This window comes from Myxine glutinosa, chromosome 11 (genome assembly GCF_964187855.1).
Source record: "Myxine glutinosa chromosome 11, kmMyxGlut1.1, whole genome shotgun sequence".
Lineage (NCBI taxonomy): Eukaryota > Metazoa > Chordata > Myxini > Myxiniformes > Myxinidae > Myxine > Myxine glutinosa.
Window position 1 is genome coordinate 72,816,578 of NC_136271.1, and position 21,132 is coordinate 72,837,709.

Here is a 21,132-nt window from a genome sequence, read left to right on the forward strand (position 1 = left end):
AGTTGTTCGTGAGCTACTGAAGCGTTCCGAGGCAGCAACTGCTGAGGTGGGTCAGAGATGGGTCCTGAATACATTTGATCTGGGTGTCTGCATGAAAGCCCTTCCCATCATCTGGCGCTGGCCAAATGAATTTGCTAGTCATGTAGTAACGATTGGACCCTTCCACACATCCATGAACTACATCGGGATGCTCACTGGACACAAGATGCGTGGTTCTGGATATGCAGAGATTCTCTTTGAGGCACAACTAGTAACAAGTGGATCTCTCAAAGGTGTTCTCAGTGGAAAGGCCTACGCAAAGTCCCTCTTTTGCCTCAAAACAGTGTGTGAGGCAATGGAGAGGCTGTTGATGGAGAGATTCACTGAGGAGGAGAACATCATGATCTCTGACCCTGCTGTGCTTCTCAGAATGACCCAGTCTTGCAACCGAGAGCACCTCGATGAAGCCCTCAAAGACCCCTCATAAAAATGGTATGTGGGACATTTTTTCAGCTTGGGGCCATAGCTAGTCATTTTCTACACATTTTTTCCAATCTAGAAACACTGATTAGAAGTATATCTCCGGGGGGTGCAGGGGGACCTAGTCTTCCTACTAGACTACAAGGCTTCACAGAACGTCGTGATTATTTACCTATAACTCGCTATTACTTTGTCAATTGAATGGTTGTAAACAGGGGCGCCAAGAGGGGGAGGGTGTCTGGGGGTTCGCTGCCCGGGGTCTGTTGAGGGGCCTGAGCTTCTCCTGTATTTTTTTTTAAACAGTACAGTGAAACCGCTCATCGGCTCATCCTCATTTCCTCATCGTTACATTTAAACCCAGAAGCTGATTTTGCTTTCTTGCTGGAAACAAAACCCCATTTACCGCTGTTAATGGTGCAGTTTCAAACTTTACAGAAAATGGTTATTAACCAGAAATGTGTGTTACAAAGAAATGCGTTTGTATCCTCTTTGTCCGAAAACAATTATTAACCGTCTTCTGACATTTTTTTTTTTTGCCAATCTTATGGAGAAATAGTGTTCAATAGTCAAGGGTGCGAATTGACTCGATCGGTCCAAACGTCCCGCTATCTCCTTTATTTTCGATCATACGGCTAAATAAAAGTGACCATTTGTTTTTTAAAAGTTTTTTGTTTTTCATTAAAGAAAGTTCCTTAAAAAGTTATAAAAGAGAGAAAGGGTGGAGTTGGGGGCCCCGAGGTTGTTTGCCTCGGCGCCCGGTCTGGCTCTCGACGCTCCTGGTTATAAATGTCATGGAAAGTCTCCTGTGCTACTATGCAATGGATAAAGAAAAGGCATATTCAACCAAGCAGAGAAGTCAACCATTGATGCTTGTTTTTCGGGAGTGAGAACACGGTCATCTCAACAGCCAGCAGAAGCATTCGTGTGACAGCAAGGGGGAGAACCCCCCGGGTCTCAGTGACTGGCCACCCTTTCGCTCTCCACCATCGTTTGGGAAAATTCTGTCCCGTGGGGAAAATTCCTCGTACCCCGTGTCCCATCGGGAGAATGCTTTCCCTCGTGTCATGTAAAATGGAGGAAGAGTGCTCGAGTGAAGCCTGTGCTAATGAGGTTTGAATTATGGTGTGAATGGGTAATTATCGCTGTTAATGGTGCAGTTTCAAACTTTACAGAAACTGGAGGTCCATTTCCTGCATTTATCACTTAAGTTTTCATTTTAATTGTCATGAGTTATGTTCTCGTTTTCGTGAGATTTGTTAAAAAAATCCGTGTTTGTGTCAATGGATCGAACTTTCGAAATATGAAACATGATTATAAAGTACAACGTTCTGATGAATTGATGTTTGTAAACTGGGGACTCCCTGTACTGTATTACAATGTACAATGCAGAACATATAAATAATGAAGTGTTTGAATTTACTAAAATGTGATGCATTTAATGTTAGTGAAGGAACCTAACCTACCCTCTTTATATTCATTATGATGAGATAAATTGATCCATTTAACGTCATTTCACTTAACCTCGTGTTTTCAAGAAGGTAACCACAATGTTAACCGAGGACCAAGTGTAAGGCAATGGGATATGTTCCAGCGCCACATAATTTGTCCAAAATACATTAATAAAAAAAGAAGACATTTCCATTCCGGATTCCGCTCCAACCACAGTACTGAAACTGCTCTCCTCAAAATCACCAACGACCTTCTCCTCTCCTCTGACGCTGGCAACCTCAACATTCTCGTCCTCCTCGACCTCAGCGCCGCCTTTGACACCATCGATCACACCATCCTCCTCTCCCGACTTGAATCCACCTTTAACGTTACCGGCACTGCCCTCTCTTGGATTAAATCATACCTCTCTGACAGACGCCAGTTCATCTCCATCAATAACTGCAAATCCCCCACTGCTCCCCTCCCCCAAGGTGTCCCCCAAGGTTCAGTTCTTGGCCCCCTCCTCTTCATCCTTTACCTGTCCCCCCTCGGTCACTTAATCCGCCGTCATGGTCTCCAATTCCACTGCTTCGCCGATGACATCCAGCTTTTCATCTCCACCAAGTCCGTCTCCACCGACACCCACTCTATCCTGACAAACTGCATCACTGAAATAAAATCCTGGCTTCAAATCAACTTCCTCAAGCTTAACTGTGATAAATCTGAAATAATCATCATTGGCCCAAAAACGCTCACAAAATCCACCCATAACTTTGCCCTCAACATCGACGGTATCCCAGTATCCACCTCCCCTCACATCCGGAATCTTGGCGTCATCTTTGACCAAACCCTCTCCTTCGACAAATACACTAAACAGATCACAAAGTCAGCCTTCTTTCACCTGAAAAACATTGCCCGTCTTCGCTCATCCCTCTCCTCCACGGCTGCAGAAACCCTCATCCACGCCTTCATCACCTCCCGTCTGGACTACTGCAATAGCCTCCTCTATGGTTCACCCTCAACAATCACCAATAAACTCCAATACATTCAGAACTCCGCTGCCCGTCTACTCACCCATTCCCAGACCCATGACCACATCACCCCCGTCCTTTACAAGCTTCACTGGCTCCCCATCCCCCAGAGAATCCAGTACAAAATCCTCCTCTTGACATACAAAGCCCTCCATAACCTGGCCCCATCCTACCTGGCTGACCTCCTCTCCAGACACACTCCCACCCGCAACCTCCGCTCTGCTGGTACTAACCTCCTGACCCCCTCCATCCGGACCAAATTCAGATCCTGGGGGGGGACAGGGCCTTCTCCATCGCTGCTCCCACCCTCTGGAACTCACTACCTCACACCATCAGAGACTCCTCCTCACTCACCACATTCAAAACATCACTAAAGACCCACCTGTTCAACACTGCATTCAACATTCAACCCACAGCATTTAACCCCTGACTATCTCTTCTCCTTCTCCCTCCTTTTGCTTTAAATATTTCCCAATTGATTCTTGTCTTTTTGCAATTGTTGTTTTCATGTATTGTTATGCATTATGTTTGCCACTCTGTCAAAGCGCCTTTGGGCTTCTTGAAAAGCGCTATACAAAATAAATGAATTATTATTATTATTATTATTTAAATAGAAAAACAAGAACAATTGAGCAAAATAAGATCGAATAAGTAACATTTACCATCAACAAGCAGGCTTTTCTGCTTTGAGTATCGACTGTACATTACAATATTGTGATTGATCTTCCAGGAGCAACTCACAGTTCCCTCACGTCTATTATGATTTGATCTTGCCTTAGTGAAGACAGCACCGCACAGTCTTCCATAATGTGTTTTGGTGTTTGTGGAGCGGCTTGGCAGAGGTTGCAAGTGCTATCTGTGGTCCCCAATAGGAACCCCCGATGCAACAGAACGATGAAAATTGACCAGGGGTTCTTCGTAACAACGATCTATCACCCTTTTTTCTTTTCTTTATAATACTGTTCCTTTATACTGATCCTTTATACTGATCCTTTTGTTCCGTTACATGTAGCCTAGTGTTGGCTGAGCAGTTAGGGTGCCGGCTTGGGATCCTAGGATCTTGGGTTTGAATCCCGGTCAATCGCTGAATTAACGCCAGGGGGTTGACTCAGCCTGTCATCCTTCCGAGGTCGGCAAATTGAGTACCAGTTCACTGGTAATTTCCTGTGTGTTGCAAGCGGCGACCAACAGGGTTGGCGGCAGGAAGGGCATCCAGCCAGAAAACATTTCTTCAAAAAGGGGACCACGGTGCCCAAAAAAGGCCAACCCCTGCTCTGCGGGGAAAAATGGCCTCTAAAGGCAGTTCTTTTGTTCTGTTACATCCTCATTAAAAGTGTTTAAAAACTTTTGAAAACTGAATGAGTTTAAGGTGGGAGGCATTCAATTTTCCGCGGATACCCGGGAGTATCGGCTTGGAGGGAGAGAAAGGGTGTCGAAAAGATAAGCGTGGATACACGAAATCGCGGACCGCGAACATGCAGATGGAGAGGTTTGACGTATCGTCAAGAAGACCTCATATTCTTTAAATAATTACTTACTAAGAAACACTATGGTGCCAGAAAAGTTGTATCAGTTTCCAAACAAATCATGGACTCTTTTTCGTGCAGAAAAAAAAAATACGTAAAGTTGACAGAACTGGGTGTATTGCTAGAACCAAAGGAAGTGGAAGGAAACGAGAAGTTTACATTGATGAAAATATCGCAGTAGTTAAGGAAATGGTTGTAAGTCAGGAAATAATTCCTGGAATGCAAGTGAAACCAAATGAAATTGAAGCAGAAACAGGAATTTCAAGAAGTGCCATACAAAGAGTTGTGAAAGAAAATGTGCATTTTGCAGTTTACAAGCGCTATCCAGTACAGACATTGAGTGGTCAATCAAGTGAAACAAATGGAAACATATCGAGCTCTTCTTGAACGATTCTCCCAATGTCAATAGGATTTGGTTTAGTGATGAAAAAAACTTACAATTCAATCACCTGTGAACACTCAATATAATCGGGTGTACTCTGCTGCAAGAAGCAAGAAAAAAGAAACACCGGAAAGACTTTTAATTCAACTGTATAACTTCTCTTAAAAAAAGTGATGGTCTTTTTTTTTTCTTTTTTTCTTTTTTTTTGTATACAAGATCGAGGCTCGTGAAAGAGCGAACATTAATCACACAGAAAGACAAACAGACACATAAAACAAATAACATCGGGAGCGGTAGACAAGATGGGGAGAGAGGGGGAAGGACACAAACACAACATTTGAGAGCAGGGACCGAGAGACATGGAGACATCGAGAGATCTGTGGGAGGGAGAGGGCTTTGGGGGGGAGGCATGTGAAGGGGGGAAGGCATGTGAAGGGGGGGGGGGGGGTGGGAGAGGTATAAACATATGGACACTGCCAGGATTTCCAGGAAAGAAGTTGGAATTTCAAACAAGGTGGATCTGGGGTGAATTAGTGGGGGTAGAAAAGATCAAGGTTATGGATGGGGGAAGATAAGAGATGGTGGTGAACAGCTGTTTTAAAGACCTGGAGGGAGGAGAGGGATTGAAGGGAGTGTGGGAGTTTGTTCCACAGGTGGGAGAAAAGGGGAATGAAAGAGTGAAGGTGAGCAGAGAGCCGAGATTTCGGCAGTTTAACCATCAGAGGGTTGCTGGCAGATCTTGTGCGACCTGTAGGAATATTTGGGGGACAGAGCACAGAGAGAGCTGGGGGAGCAAGGCCGGAGAGGAGTCGGTAGAAGACAGAAAGGCCTCCTACCTGCCTGCGGTGAGTGAGTGAAAGGCCCTCAGAGATAGCTTCATCGCGGGAGATTCCAATGATTTTGAAAGCTTTGGATTCAACAGCGTGAAGCCGAGCCAGGTGTGAGGCAGGAGCACCAGCCCATAGGGGAGAACAGTATTCCATTGAGCTGCGGATGAAAGCCTTGTATGTGGTGAGGAGCTCAGGTGTGCCGAGGAAGGACTTCGCACGACGGAGGATGCCCAGTCGGCGACTGGCTTTGGAGGCCAGCTTGGAAATGTGGTTTTCCCAAGAAAGATCATGGCAGATAGTGAGACCCAAAAGCTTGAGTGACAGAACTTATTGGAGAGGATTGTTGAGAAAGTAGATGGGAGGGTTGTCCAGTCGATCTTTTCGGAGAGACATAGTAAGAGAGTGAGATTTGTCAGGATTGAAAGACATGTTCCACTTGTTTGACCAGTTTGTGATTTTGTCCAGGTCTTGAGAGAGTGAGGAGGCTGCAGACTGCCGATCTGAGGGAAGAGGAATGGAGCGGCAGAGAGTGGAGTCATCAGCAAAGAGATAGAGAGGATTTTCCAGAGAGTCGGATAGATCATTGATAAAGACCAGAAAAAGAACAGGGCCCAGCACACTTCCTTGGGGAACTCCAGCCTGAACAGGAAGGGGAGATGAGAAAAATCCATTCAGGGCCACACGTTGACTACGACCAGAGAGGAAGTCCGCAAGCCATGCATGGAGATTTCCATGGATACCATAGGAGGAGAGTTTGGTGAGCAGAGCTGGGTGCCAGACCGTATCAAAGGCCCGTGATATGTCAAGGGAGACAGCTCTGATTTCCTGTTTGGCATTGAGGACCTCCATCCATTGTTGAGACAGCAGAAGCAGCATGTCCAGAGTAGAGTGACCTGGTCTGAAACCAAATTGATGATCAGAGATCAAGCCATTGGAGAAGAGGAAAGATTTCATATCCAAAGCAATGATGGATTCCATGACTTTGCTGATAATTGGGAGCAGGCTGATTGGTCTGTAGTTGCAAGGATCTGTTTTTGCACCTTTTTTGTGTAAAGCGGTAATGTTAGCTGATTTCCAGGATGCTGGCAGATGACCTTGAGCAAAAGATAGGGTGAAAAGAACAGAGAGAGGGTGAGATAGAGCGGCAGAGCAGGATTTTAGGACCCGTGGGCTGATGCCGTCTGGTCCAGTTGCAGAATCAGAGTCGAGGTTTGACAAAAACTCCTCCACCTTGTCAGGAGAGAAGGACACAGAGTCCAGGAGCAGTTGGGTTCGACTGGGAAAGGTGGGAACAGAGAGAGATGGGTTTGGGACTAAGGATTTTGAGGCGAACACAGAGTTGAGGCATTCGGCTTTGTCACGTGCGATGTCAACTGTGTGGCCATTTGAGGTAAGGGAGGGGATGGAGGGGGAATAAACACCAGAAACGGATTTGACCAGACGCCACCAGGATTTGGAGGAAGGAGACAGGTTTGAGAGTTCATTCTTGAGTGAGGAGAGATAGTGCTTCCTGGCACTCCTGAGGGTAGACACACACTTGTTCCGAGCTTGGTGGAAGGAACTGAGATTTCCTTCAGTTGGATTAGCCTTCCAAGAGGCAAAGGCAAGTTGTTTCAGGGCAACTGCCTCACCACAAGATTCAGTGTACCATGGACGGGAGGAAGGGTAAGACAATTGAAGGCGAGATGGGATAAATCTGTGCATGAGAGAGATCAGTTTGCTTTGGAAGAATTCCCAGGAAGAATTGATGTCAGAGGCAGTGGAGATGGGAGACCAATCCAGACGATTGATGGCTGCTTGAAGACCGTCCCAGTCGGCCTGAGTGAAATGCCAGACTCGTCGACGCTGAGGAGGCTCTCTGAGAATGGCCAGAGAGATGTCCACTTTGACAAGCACATGATCAGAAGAACCGATTGGAGCAGAAGAGCAGCAGACATTAGCAGGGAAGTTTGTCATAACCAAGTCTAGAAGAGAAGATACACCATTGGCTGAGATCCGGGTCGGAAAATTGACAGATTGTGTCAATCCCAGTGAGTCACAGAAGTCCTTTGCTGAGGTGCCATGACTGGTGAGAGAGGAACCCACACCCAACCAGGTGGCATGATGACAGTTGAAGTCACCACATATGAGGAAGAGAGAGTTGGGATGAGTGGATAGAAGTTGGTCCATGTTGTCAGACATTGAAATGTAGATGGAGTCATCACTGTTTGGGGGACGGTACAGAACACATATGAACAAAAGGTGGGAGCGGAGAGGAAGCCGTAACCAGAGGTACTCCTGCGGGTGAGGAGGAAAGAGAGCAGTGCAAGGAGAGTGAGGAAGAGAGTTTTTGACAAAGATAGCCACCCCACCACCAGGCCGAGGCTCAGGTCTATCATACCGGAGGAGGGAGTAACCAGGAAGAGATATTAAGGAATCAGAGACATCTTGAAGGAGGAAAGTCTCTGTTAAGCAGATCAAGTCTGGATTGTCAGAAGCAACCTGTATGGAGAGATCAGTCAGGTTTGAGCGAAGGCCCCGGATGTTTGAGGTCCATACCGTTAATGAAGAGAGAGGGGGAGCATCGGGTACAGGACAGGGGAGGGGAGGAGTAGGGTAAGATGAAGGATGAGAGGGGGAGGTAGGGAGAGCAGTTGATAGTGTTTCAGATGTTGCAGAAGAGTTCCAAGAAAGGGAAGGATGAGGAGGATGAAAGGTTTGATGGTGAAGGGATGCGGCACAGTGAGGGGTTGTTTGAGGGGGGGCAGAGGAAAGTAGAAGGTTTGGGGGGGTGGAGGTATGAGATAGAAGGGAGACGAAGTGGGGAGGAGGCAGCTTGGAGGAGGAGGGGGGAGGAGAGAGAATTGGAGAGGAATGGTATGTGGGGAGAATTGAATGGGAGGGATTGGGGGGGAGTTTTGAAGGGCAGGAGTGAGGGGGGAGTTTAGGAGGGGAGGGGCAAGGGGGGAGTTTTGGAGGGAAGGGGCAAGGGGGGAGATCAGGAGTGGAGGGGCAAGGGGGGGATTAGGAGGGGAGGGGCAAATGGGGAGTTTAGGAGGGGAAGGGCAAGGGGGGAGTTCAGGAGTGGAGGGGCAAGGGGGGAGTTTAAGAGTGGAGGGGCAAGGGGGAAGTTTCGGAGTGTAGGTGCAAGGGGGGGGGATTTGGATGGGAGGGGCAAGAGGGGAGTTTAGAAAGTGGATGATTAATGAAAGACGAACATTGATAACAAATTGGGTTTGTTGTGATTTTCAAGTTAGCAATCCGGTTCAGGATGATGGAGGAGGGATGGAATGAATGTGAATTTAGACCATGTAGTGAGGGAGACGTATAAGATATTGAATTTCTTTTTTTTGAAGTGGAATGAGTTGGAGAGGAAATTGAGAAAAACCTTTTAAATAGGAAGAAAAACAGCGTGTTGTAATATACCACTGAATAAAACACAGAAGAGGAAAGGTTAAACATATTTAAATAATATTTAAACAGAACTATGAACAATCTTATATGCACAAAAATACCAACGGGGGGAGAGCCGAGAGGGACCACCACGAGTCACGTGAACAGGGCAAACGGTGGATGGCAAGGAGATAATGGGGGTGGGGCGAACAGCATACCTGGACAGAAAATACAGGATGAGACAACAGTACACATGGAGAAAAGAAAATAAATGTTTTTGTTTTTTTGTTTTTTTGGGGGGGTGGGGGGGGTGGGGATTTAGAACGTTAGACAGAGTATTATGTTCGGGGTAGAAGGGAAAAAACCAAGAGCCAAGCAAAACACGCTTAAGTTAACAAAACACCGACGGGGGTACAACTACAAGGCCACACACGAGGAGCAGAACACGATTAATTAATTACGAGTTACAGGAAATTCAAACCAAAACTAACTATAATCAAACAATATCGCATGGACGATAAAATAACGAGTTGAAATTTGACAATCTATCTGGGGAAATGGGGGAGAAACACGTGGTCGAAGAACGAACGAACGAATAAGAATGAATAAACGAATGAGCACAGAGAAGGTAATGTCTTTTTTTTTTGTTTTTTTGAGTTGAGATTTACATAAGGAAGTAGGCTATGGGGTGGAAAGACTGCGAAAACAGAGAACGAAAGTTATTGGATCACAAACGACAGGCGCTGAGAGAAAAACAAAGCCTCAAGGTTGTACAGTGTACACTGTACAGGGCCTCGAGACGACACGAATTAACGCGATTTTCAATACAGGTATGAAAGATTTGCACCGAAAATCTTTGTCGGGACAATATACGTACATACACCATAAAAGAAATACAGTTATAACGAAAATACAAATGGGAACAATTACTTCACTTCGATTTCGATGGAGAGCGTGTGGAGCTGCGAAAAAACGAACCCTCACCAGCAAGACCGGAAACGGAAGTCCTTCTTTCTTCTTTTGTGTCTCAAAAAATGGGGGGAAAGTGATGTTTTTATTGTTTAAAGTGGTGTTAAAATGAATGATGTGTATTGTTACCTTCGCTACTGAGGGTGGACGGAGGTTGTTTTCACCCCTGTCTGTCTGGTTGACTGTGAGCAGGATATCTCAAAGAGTTGTGGACATTTTCGGACAAAACCTTGTGGACAGGTTGGTTAGGTGACAATGACAAATCAATTCGATTTTGGTTCATGTCCGGATTTAGATCCGGCCTATCATGGGATAAAAAACGTAAACTGTTCAGCCTGGCGGAGGTATGTGCTCTACCGGGTGGCATTCTAGTTGCGACAATGTGTAAGATAGACATCTACCAATAATTCACGAAATTTCTGGAGATTGATACACATTCCAGCAACATGGTGCAACAAGTCATATTGCCAGCCTCGCAGTTGAATATTTAAACGAGAAGTTCCTGATCATATAAAACCTTGTGATTGGCCTGCTCAGCCTCGACCTGTGTCGTCCTGATTATGTAATATGGAATGAGTTGAAAAAAGGTGTTTATAAGTTGTTAACACTGATCAATTAGAGGCAAAAAATGTGGTAGAATTGAATTGACTATCACATAATTTTTATTAACTTGTATTATTTATTTTGTACTCCTTTCTACAAAACTGAAATAAACATGTCAACAGCAATAGCTTATTTTTTTCTGGTTAACATTGTGTATATATATATATATGTGTGTGTGTGTATAGTGAGATAGTGAGGGAGGAAAGACAGGCTCTATATATATATATATATATATACTTTCTCAAAGGTATTGACAATTGCAGATACACAGGTATTTGTGGTTTCTGTCATCAGGCTGTATGGAAACCTTTTGTATTCAGGAAATACAGGTCAAACCTTCCTCCTGAGGTCTTCAGATAAACTCCAACGCATTCTCCGAAGCCAAAAGAGTCTCTAAGTTTTAAAGGAAGTTTAAATATTGAATGGGCACTGGACAGACACACACAATTGACGTAGACGTACCTCCTATGGTCATTTTGTAATCCTCAGTAAAAAGGTTTCTGGAGTAACGTTGGATGAACGAGGTTTTTCCAACGAGCATATCTCCGATCACAACAACTTTGAAAACCCTCTCCATGGCGGTGCTTCTTTCGTCTTCTCCACGATTGTTTTTTTTCTTCCTTTGTGACAATTAAAACTCGTCTGACCAGAAGACGACGGGTTTTTGAATCACGAACAGTGTCATGGAATTTCCGCATTTCCTCCACCTACTCGTGTTCTTCCTCATTTATTTCACCTAAACTTGGTTTCATTGTTTGTTGATCGTTTTTTTGAAGTCCATATTTTTGTTTGATACGTTGAACAGTTTGATACGTTTTGAAGTCCATATTCTGTCGCAATTAGGAATTGCTAACTTAGGTTGTGGCCGTGAAATTGTTTCTGTCGTAATCGGGTCGTGAAACTACATAAATTTAGGATCACTGCTCACCTCTACTCATTTGTTCCTTTTTTTCCCACCAGTGGAATCAACTTCCACATTCTACTTCCACATGCCACCTGCACTCTTGACCCCATCCCCTCCAGCTTTGTCAAGGCCTCCCTTCCTGCTCTCTCTCCACTTATCATTGCAACAATAAACTCCTCCCTGTCTACAGGCATCGTCCCACCGTCCCTCAAAATTGCTGCTGTTACCCCCATTCTAAAAAAACCTGGACTAAACCCTGACACCCTAAATAACTTCAGACCCATCTCCAACCTACCCTTTCTGTCAAAGGTTTTGGAACGCGCTGTAGCCACTCAACTCAAACATCACCTCTCTGCCAATAACCTGTATGAAACATTCCAATCCGGATTCCGCTCCAACCACAGTACTGAAACTGCTCTCCTCAAAATCACCAACGACCTTCTCCTCTCCTCTGACGCTGGCAACCTCAACATTCTCGTCCTCCTCGACCTCAGCGCTGCCTTTGACACCATCGATCACACCATCCTCCTCACCCGACTTGAATCCACCTTTAACATTACCGGCACTGCCCTCTCTTGGATTAAATCATACCTCTCTGACAGACGTCAGTTCATCTCCATCAATAACTGCAAATCCCCTACTGCTCCCCTCCCCCAAGGTGTCCCCCAAGGTTCAGTTCTTGGCCCCCTCCTCTTCATCCTTTACCTGTCCCCCCTCGGTCACTTAATCCACCGTCATGGTCTCCAATTCCACTGCTTCGCCGATGACATCCAGCTTTTCATCTCCACCAAGTCCATCTCCACCGCCACCCACTCTATCCTGACAAACTGCATCACTGAAATAAAATCCTGGCTTCAAATCAACTTCCTCAAACTTAACTGTGATAAATCTGAAATAATCATCATTGGCCCAAAAACGCTCACCAAGTCCACCCATAACTTTGCCCTCAACATCGACGGTTTCCCAGTATCCACCTCCCCTCACATCCGGAATCTTGGCATCATCTTTGACCAAACCCTCTCCTTCGACAAATACACTAAACAGATCACAAAGACAGCCTTCTTTCACCTGAAAAACATCGCCCGTCTCCGTCCATCCCTCTCCTCCGTGGCTGCAGAAACCCTCATCCACGCCTTCATCACTTCCCGTCTGGACTACTGCAATAGCCTCCTTTATGGTTCACCCTCAACAATCACCAATAAACTCCAATACATTCAGAACTCCGCTGCCCGTCTACTCACCCATTCCCGGACCCGTGACCACATCACCCCCGTCCTTTACAAGCTTCACTGGCTCCCCATCTCCCAGAGAATCCAGTACAAAATCCTCCTCTTGACCTACAAAGCCCTCCATAACCTGGCCCCATCCTACCTGGCTGACCTCCTCTCCAGACACACTCCCACCCGCAACCTCCGCTCTGCTGGTACCAACCTGCTGACCCCCCCCCCCCATCCGGACCAAATTTAGATCCTGGGGGGACAGGGCCTTCTCCATCGCTGCTCCCACCCTCTGGAACTCGCTACCTCACACCATCAGAGACTCCTCCTCACTCACCACATTAAAAACATCACTCAAGACCCACCTGTTCAACACTGCATTCAACATTTAACCCACAGCATCTAACCCCTGACTATCTCCTCTCCTTCTCCCTCCTTTGTGCTTTGAATATTTCCCTATTGATTCTTCTTTTTTTGCAATTGTTTTTATGTTTTGCTATGCATTATGTTTTGCACTCTGTCAAAGCGTCTTTGGGCTTCCTGAAAAGCGCTATATAAAATAAATGCATTATTATTATTATTATTACAACTATCGGAGATGCCTCTTTGTGGTGGTTGTACCGAACAGGAAAGGGATGGAAATGTCAAAAACGCAAATGGAGCCGGCAAGATGGGATTCACATTTATTGCCACATGTGCTGCAATTTAAATGGTTTAATGGCGGCGAGGTGCGCCATTCGAAAGTCTGATCGATATATTGAGCTTGTTGATGCCAATGGTCCGTATAATAAAAAATGTTTTGGTGTCAAAGCCATGAGTGACCAATTATTGTAAATTATAATAGGATTATTATTATTATCTTGTCGTCTTTATCGCTGACTGATGACGTCAAATCATTGCATCACACGTTAACTACATTGTGTTAGTAACATGGCGTCGCCTCACTCCTAATAATAATTATAATTAGTCTAGTAGGAAGACTAGGTCCCCCTGCACCCCCCGGAGATATACTTCTAATCAGTGTTTCTAGATTGGAAAAAATGTGTAGAAAATGACTAGCTATGGCCCCAAGCTGAAAAAATGTCCCACATACCATTTTTATGCAAATTACTGCTGCAAATTTTATGCAAAATTATGCAAATTTTATGCAAATTTTTGATGAGGAGTAGAGTTGAGGGGTCTTTGAGGGCTTCATCGAGGTGCTCTCGGTTGCAAGACTGGGTCATTCTGAGAAGCACAGCAGGGTCAGAGATCATGATGTTCTCCTCCTCAGTGAATCTCTCCATCAACAGCCTCTCCATTGCCTCACACACTGTTTTGAGGCAAAAGAGGGACTTTGCGTAGGCCTTTCCACTGAGAACACCTTTGAGAGATCCACTTGTTACTAGTTGTGCCTCAAAGAGAATCTCTGCATATCCAGAACCACGCATCTTGTGTCCAGTGAGCATCCCGATGTAGTTCATGGATGTGTGGAAGGGTCCAATCGTTACTACATGACTAGCAAATTCATTTGGCCAGCGCCAGATGATGGGAAGGGCTTTCATGCAGACACCCAGATCAAATGTATTCAGGACCCATCTCTGACCCACCTCAGCAGTTGCTGCCTCGGAACGCTTCAGTAGCTCACGAACAACTGCGTTGTCTGTGATCGGTCTGTGCCTGGTGCCTGCATGGCATGGCAATGGCCTGCAGCCTGTGCCTGGGCTAGGGGGTTTCACCTCTGCAACTGGTTCTCCCCCACCCAGCAAATCAACAGTCGACTACTGCACGCCTATCCACCAACCGATCACAGACAACGCAGTTGTTCGTGAGCTACTGAAGCGTTCCGAGGCAGCAACTGCTGAGGTGGGTCAGAGATGGGTCCTGAATACATTTGATCTGGGTGTCTGCATGAAAGCCCTTCCCATCATCTGGCGCTGGCCAAATGAATTTGCTAGTCATGTAGTAACGATTGGACCCTTCCACACATCCATGAACTACATCGGGATGCTCACTGGACACAAGATGCGTGGTTCTGGATATGCAGAGATTCTCTTTGAGGCACAACTAGTAACAAGTGGATCTCTCAAAGGTGTTCTCAGTGGAAAGGCCTACGCAAAGTCCCTCTTTTGCCTCAAAACAGTGTGTGAGGCAATGGAGAGGCTGTTGATGGAGAGATTCACTGAGGAGGAGAACATCATGATCTCTGACCCTGCTGTGCTTCTCAGAATGACCCAGTCTTGCAACCGAGAGCACCTCGATGAAGCCCTCAAAGACCCCTCAACTCTACTCCTCATCAAAAATTTGCATAAAATTTGCATAATTTTGCATAAAATTTGCAGCAGTAATTTGCATAAAAATGGTATGTGGGACATTTTTTCAGCTTGGGGCCATAGCTAGTCATTTTCTACACATTTTTTCCAATCTAGAAACACTGATTAGAAGTATATCTCCGGGGGGTGCAGGGGGACCTAGTCTTCCTACTAGACTAAATAGTATATTCATTTTTCTGTTAATAGAAATATTAATCTGTTCGTCGATTCGTCGAATTCGTCATGGCAACAGCTCCGTGTGTATACTGTATGTACTGTACACATTTGTCGTAAACTGTGCACAGCATCTTATTCCGTTGCGCTTTTCAACCGGCGGTGTCCTGTTATCCCAATCAGCTTGCTATCGCTTGCCAAGTTATCCGTTCCTTATCCGCCGTTTCGATTGAGTGCATGCTTGAGTGCCTAAGCCACGTGACGGGCGCCCTTGAAGCTGATTGGTTACGGGACATCGGAACACCCGCAGCACTGAAGCCCAAATCGAGTTCGGGATTGAAGTTACTTATGCGCATGCGCATAATAAAGTACAATTTTTTTTTTTTTTTTTTTTTTTTTTTTTTAACATCGTTTCCGCACGGTGGTGTCGTCACTTCCGTGCTGTTTGTTTGGGCAACTCCAGGCGAATGGATCTTCGGCCGTGTCCGTGCCCGTTCATTGAGGACAACTATGTCCGGCTCACGTCGCAGAGTAACGTGTTCGGACTCGCTCCGATCGAGAGGATGGACGGCAAAGCTGAAGTGCTTGTCGTGACTCTCAAAGGGAATGTGATCGGAGTTGGTTACGGACGGAGCGCAGGGCGACTGCGAGGGGTAGCGAGGCAACTTCCCTTCACTTACATTCCCGGTCAGATTCGCACCACAAACGTTCTATTTTGTAACTTGGGAAACTAACACTGGAGGTATGCATGCATCTCTGCAGGTAGCGGAGAGGGTGGTGATCAGATTCAGGAATGTCGAGATATTGTCTTAGATTGCGCAAGAGATTGGCAGATGTGGTTTAACCTGAACAGGTGTGTGGTGCTGGGGATGCGTGAGAATAATAAAAATGGCGATGACATCATAATTACACGATGACAGCTCGGTAGAGCGCATACCTCCACCAGGTGAATAGTTTACGTCTTGCATCCCTCTGATAGGTCGGATCTGGATTCGGACCTGATCCAAAATCTAATCGGCAATTGGCTTGTTCTTGTCACCTAACCTACCTGTCCACCACCTTTTCTCATGATTCGTCCACAACCTTTTGAGATATCCTGCCGTATATAATTTTTCTCCCATCGCTCAATGGTGAAGAATCAGTCGATGAAAACAAATCCTCTGATCTGGATTCAAATCCTCACCAAAATCGAATCGATTCCTCCTTGTCGCACACCCACCCTGTCCACCAAGTTTCGTCTGAATCCGTCCACAAAATTATCATTGCTGAGTTTCTCTGTAATGTTTTCCGAGTTTGAATAAAACGTTTCCCGTTGGGTTTGAAATTCACAGCTTGACCCAATGTGCTGGAACCTCCAACACGAGGTCGACGGACGTGATTACCTCCGCCACCAAAGTTGGATGGAGGTTCTGTTTTCACCCCTGTCTGTCCGTTTGTTTGTTTGTGAACAAAATATCTCAAGAAGTTGTGGACGAATTCGGACGAAATTTGGCAGAGATGTAGCGAATATGACGAAGACGAAATGATTAGACTTTGATGAAGATCCAGATTCGGATCCGGCTACTAGAATTTTAAAAGTGATTCTTCACCATTGGGAGATGGGGCCAAAAACGATAAATACCAGGATATCTCAAAAAGTTATGGACGGATTTGGACGAAACTTGGTGCGCCGGTTGGGTGTCTGACGAGGATGATTCGTTTAGATTTTGGTGAAGATCTGAATATGGATTCGGATTTGAGAATTATTTAATTTTTTAAGTGATTCTTCACCATTGGGAGATGGGGCCAAAAACGATAAATACCAGGATATCTCAAAAAGTTATTGATGGATTTGGACGAAACTTGTTGGACAGGTGGAGTGTGTGACAAGGACGAATCGATTCAATTTTGGTGAAGATCTGGATCCGGATTCAGCTAGTAGAATTTTTAAAGTGATTCTTAACCATTGGGTGATAGGGCCAACCCGGCGGAGGTATGCTCTCCACTGAGTGCCGTTCTAGTTGTTACATGTATCTATTGATGTGGAAGTGATGGGTCGTATAATGAAAGCATATCACACAAAAAGGGAAAATAAAATAGCATAACAAAGGTGAGGTTTCAAATACACATTTCTTGTTTGGAGAATCCCAGGAATTTGGAGAATCCCTGTGGAAGGGTGTGGGAGGGGGGGGGGGGGAAGGGGAAGATTGTGGGGGGGGGGGGGTCTTCGGGGATGGGAAGCAGGGGGTTAGGGGGGGGGCTGCCTTCGTTTGTCGATATATGTACTTTTTAAAACTTTTTGAAGGAAATAAATAAAATAGACTCAATCTTATGAGGGAGCAGGGGTGTTCCATCTAACAAGGTGTTCCATTACCAAGCTGCTTGAAGTGCACTCCACCAAGCAGTGTAAGCACTCAAGTAAACACTCCCAGAATACTCTTGAGATGCCTGGAGTATCCCACAATGTCCGAATTGGACATATTAAAACTTTTTTTAATACTCGGAATTGTGGTTTAGGTCAATTCCGCAGTTAAAATTTTGAAAATCGGTTCAGGTGAAGACATTCTCGAGCTTTGTGGAGATAATTAAATAAAGGCATGAACATGCATTGATAAGCATTGCATTGTATACAGGAATACAGCCATGTGTAGGTATGAAGATCAGCGATATTACCATTTGTAGATATGAAGCTTTATTGTACAGAAACTGACCTGTTCTGAGGCAGGTCATACTTGAGTTGAACGGACAAAATTGTGGAATTAAAACACCCAGCTGAGCGACCTGAATGCAGGCTGACCAAAGATGAGCCTGTCAGCATAAATGATTTTTTTAAACGCCCAAAAAACACCCAATTTCCATTCAGGCAATTCCTTTGAGTATGCATGCAAAGTTTGGGGCCCGCAGCCGCTAGGTTTCATGGTCTTGAAGTTAGAGGCACACACACACACACACGCGCGCACGCACGCACGCACACACTGCCTTTTATTATTATTATAGATTATCTCCCAGATTTTTGGGGGGAAAAAAAAACGGGGTGGGGGGCTTGGCGGGGCGGGAGGGGTGGGGCGAGGTATTGTCACATGGGGTGCCAGACCGTATCGAAGGCACGTGATATGTCGAGGGAGACAGCTCTAATTTCCTGTTTGGCATTGAGGACCTCCATCCATTGTTGAGACAGCAGAAGCAGCATGTCCAGAGTAGAGTGACCTTTGTCTATCTGTCTGTCCGTCCTTCACACTATCTCCTAAACAGTTGGGTAGAAATTCACCAGACTTGGTAATTATGAACACCACATTGCACGAAGATGCAAGACCAGTGTCATTTTTGGACATGCCCGCTGGGGTGGAGTCAAAATGTCAGATGCCGCAGAATGCAATTACAGGCACATTTGAAAATATATTTTTAATCAAACTTTATCTATCTATAATTCCAGTAATCTCTGTGTGTATGTTTGTATGTTTGTATGTTTGTATGTCTGTATGTCTGTGACCGCTGTTTCTCAACAACCACGGGTCCGATATACTTGAAACTTGCCAGGTATATTGCTGGGGACCCGAGGATGTGCCTTTTCAAGGTTTCATATTAATCGGACAATTACTTACCGAGCTATGTCCAAAAAACGATTCAACCAATCAGAGAGCAGCGAGCTATCACGTGTGCCGAACGTGGCGAACAGACTCTGCCTCGGACGGCACATTTGAGAGCGTATTCATTTATTTCACGTTGGCAAACTATGTTGCCGCTATGTTGGCGTTAAACGATGTTTTAAAACTAATTAAAACTAATTTGCGATTCTTTCGCTTTCCTGCGCGTTTGTGCATGCTATGGCGATTTCTTTACCAAACTCCGCAAGCCGTTCGCTTTGGACCAAACCATTTCATGTAAATAGAGGGGGGGGATTGTCACCGTACTCGCAAGCCGTTCGCTTTGGACCAAACCATTTCATGTAAATAGAGGGGGGGGATATAATTTTAGATATAGATATAGTACGGGCATGCCCTAGTATACTCAATCAACATTGGGAGAAGCATGAATGTGCAATAATTTTTTGGATTTGACCCCTGATTAATTTGTTGGGGGACTATGGTCAAAGTGGGGGAAAAATTGATTGAAAACTTGATATTGCATCATTACTGGTAGAACGTTTTGCCATCTTTCAACTTTGCTTTAGTTGGGAAGTGTGGGGGTATGCGATGGCGCGCAATCGGCTTCGACTTTTAACAATAGCTAGTTGGACATTGTTAAACGTGGAAACATAAAACATGTAATAATAGTCAACAGTATCACATTGTACATGTTAAAACCTTTAATTTGATACCAAATCTGACTGTTTTGTACCACGTTACAGGTTTAGCGTAGTTCTGCTGTATTGGGGGACACGGTAGCGAGAAAGGGCATGACCTTAGACAAAGACCCTGTCATCTCCGGAAGGTTTTATTTTTTATGCGTTTCTGTAAAATGTAGGTTTGTTGAAGATCAAGGAGACAGAGGGTAGAAGGTAACACAGTGGGATAACACATAGATGTGACAGGGGGGATGAGCCTCCGGGAGGGAAGTTGTGAGGAAAGGAAATGTATCGACCTGCAATTATATGAGAGGTAGGGGAGGGTGTAGGAATGGAGGATAACCTGAGATGGTGGTCTACTGGCAACTTAAAACCCTAAAGATGGAGAGCCGTTGGGCCAAAACAGACTGAGGAAGGAAGTTCCACAAGTGGGAGAACAGAAGAACAAAGGAGTAAAGGTGAGCAGTAAGCCTAGCATTTTAGAGTTTCACAAAGATGAGGTTGCTGGAAGAACCCATGTGACCTGGAGGGATGAAAGAACTGAGGGAGCAAGACCTGAGGAGAGTCTGTAGTAATTGGACACACCACAAACCTGTCGGCGATGAGAATATCTTTGCAAATTGGTGAGGGTCTACTGTGTAATGATTGGGAGTGGCCGCTAGTCTTGCCATGAGCAGATTGTTTGGCCCACGAATAGTCAATGTGTTATCACTGGTTTGAAGATGAAGGTAGGGAAGTAGACTGTATGTGCAATACCAGGTGAATTGTGGTAGTTGGTTATAATTACAATTTTTTTTACTCATTCGTAATATGTAGATAGTTGGCTCCATGATAATGTATTTTAAAGGTAACTTTGTTCGTGGTTTATTACTTTCCCTAACCCAGACTTGCATCCTACTCTTTATTTCCCATTCGTATTCCCTTTTAGTTGATGCAGAGATTGTGTCCATTGATGCTTTCAACAAGCTGGATCCACAACAGGGCCTCGTCGTGGGCATTGCCTTCGTAAAGGTGTGGATGTCACCCTTAGTCATTTCTTAATATAGGGCAAGCGGTCATTTATCATGAAGGTTGTGGTTTAACTTGTATGGCTATAATCGTATCACTAAACTGTGGTTATCGTTCATATTTGGCCGAGTATATCCACTTTGCTTAGCGATTCCATTAAAATGCTCATGCAGCCGACGAGACATTGTTTGTTTACGAATTGTGTCCTGTTTCTGGAGTCCATTGAAATTTTTATCTGCTGCCCAATCGTTATGAAGTTTTACCTTTTCCGAAGGAAAAAGACAGCATTTCCAAAGTTTTGCAAAAGTAAGTCTCCAAATTGCCAGAATCTCATGAGCGCCATACTAATGACGTCACAAGTACAAATGGCGCTGGCTTTCATTCATTATTTGACCCCTGGGGGCTGAAAATAGTTTTTCACTCATCCATATACGTATATATATATTGTTGCGGATCTCTTGAAGCCCATTGACGTACAGAAGGGGGGGGGGGGGGGGGTAAACCCCTTTTCCCCCTCGGGTCTTCGAGTCCACGAGGCCCTGCCCTCATCTTCTGCATATCGCACCTGGATTCCTCCCTCAATTTTTCCATGTGACCACCCATTTTGATTTCCAACCCCTCCTTCATTTCTTTCATTTCCCGGGTGGATTTGTCCCCCAATGCGTCCATTTTTG

At 45.2% G+C, this 21,132-nt stretch overlaps 1 protein-coding gene across 2 annotated transcripts in view; it reads left to right on the forward strand.

Moving 5' to 3' along the window:
* The first annotated feature begins 15,394 nt into the window (after positions 1 to 15,394).
* KPTN (kaptin, actin binding protein) overlaps positions 15,395 to 21,132 on the forward strand; it is a 50,040-nt gene continuing 44,302 nt past the window's right edge. For both annotated transcript variants that reach the window (XM_068130852.2, XM_068130855.2), the window contains exons 1-3: positions 15,395 to 15,554; positions 15,650 to 15,873; positions 20,379 to 20,461. In XM_068130852.2, coding sequence (XP_067986953.2) covers positions 15,424 to 15,554; positions 15,650 to 15,873; positions 20,379 to 20,461 — 438 coding nt within the window. In that variant the 5' untranslated portion in view covers positions 15,395 to 15,423. The remainder of the gene's footprint in view (positions 15,555 to 15,649; positions 15,874 to 20,378; positions 20,462 to 21,132) is intronic.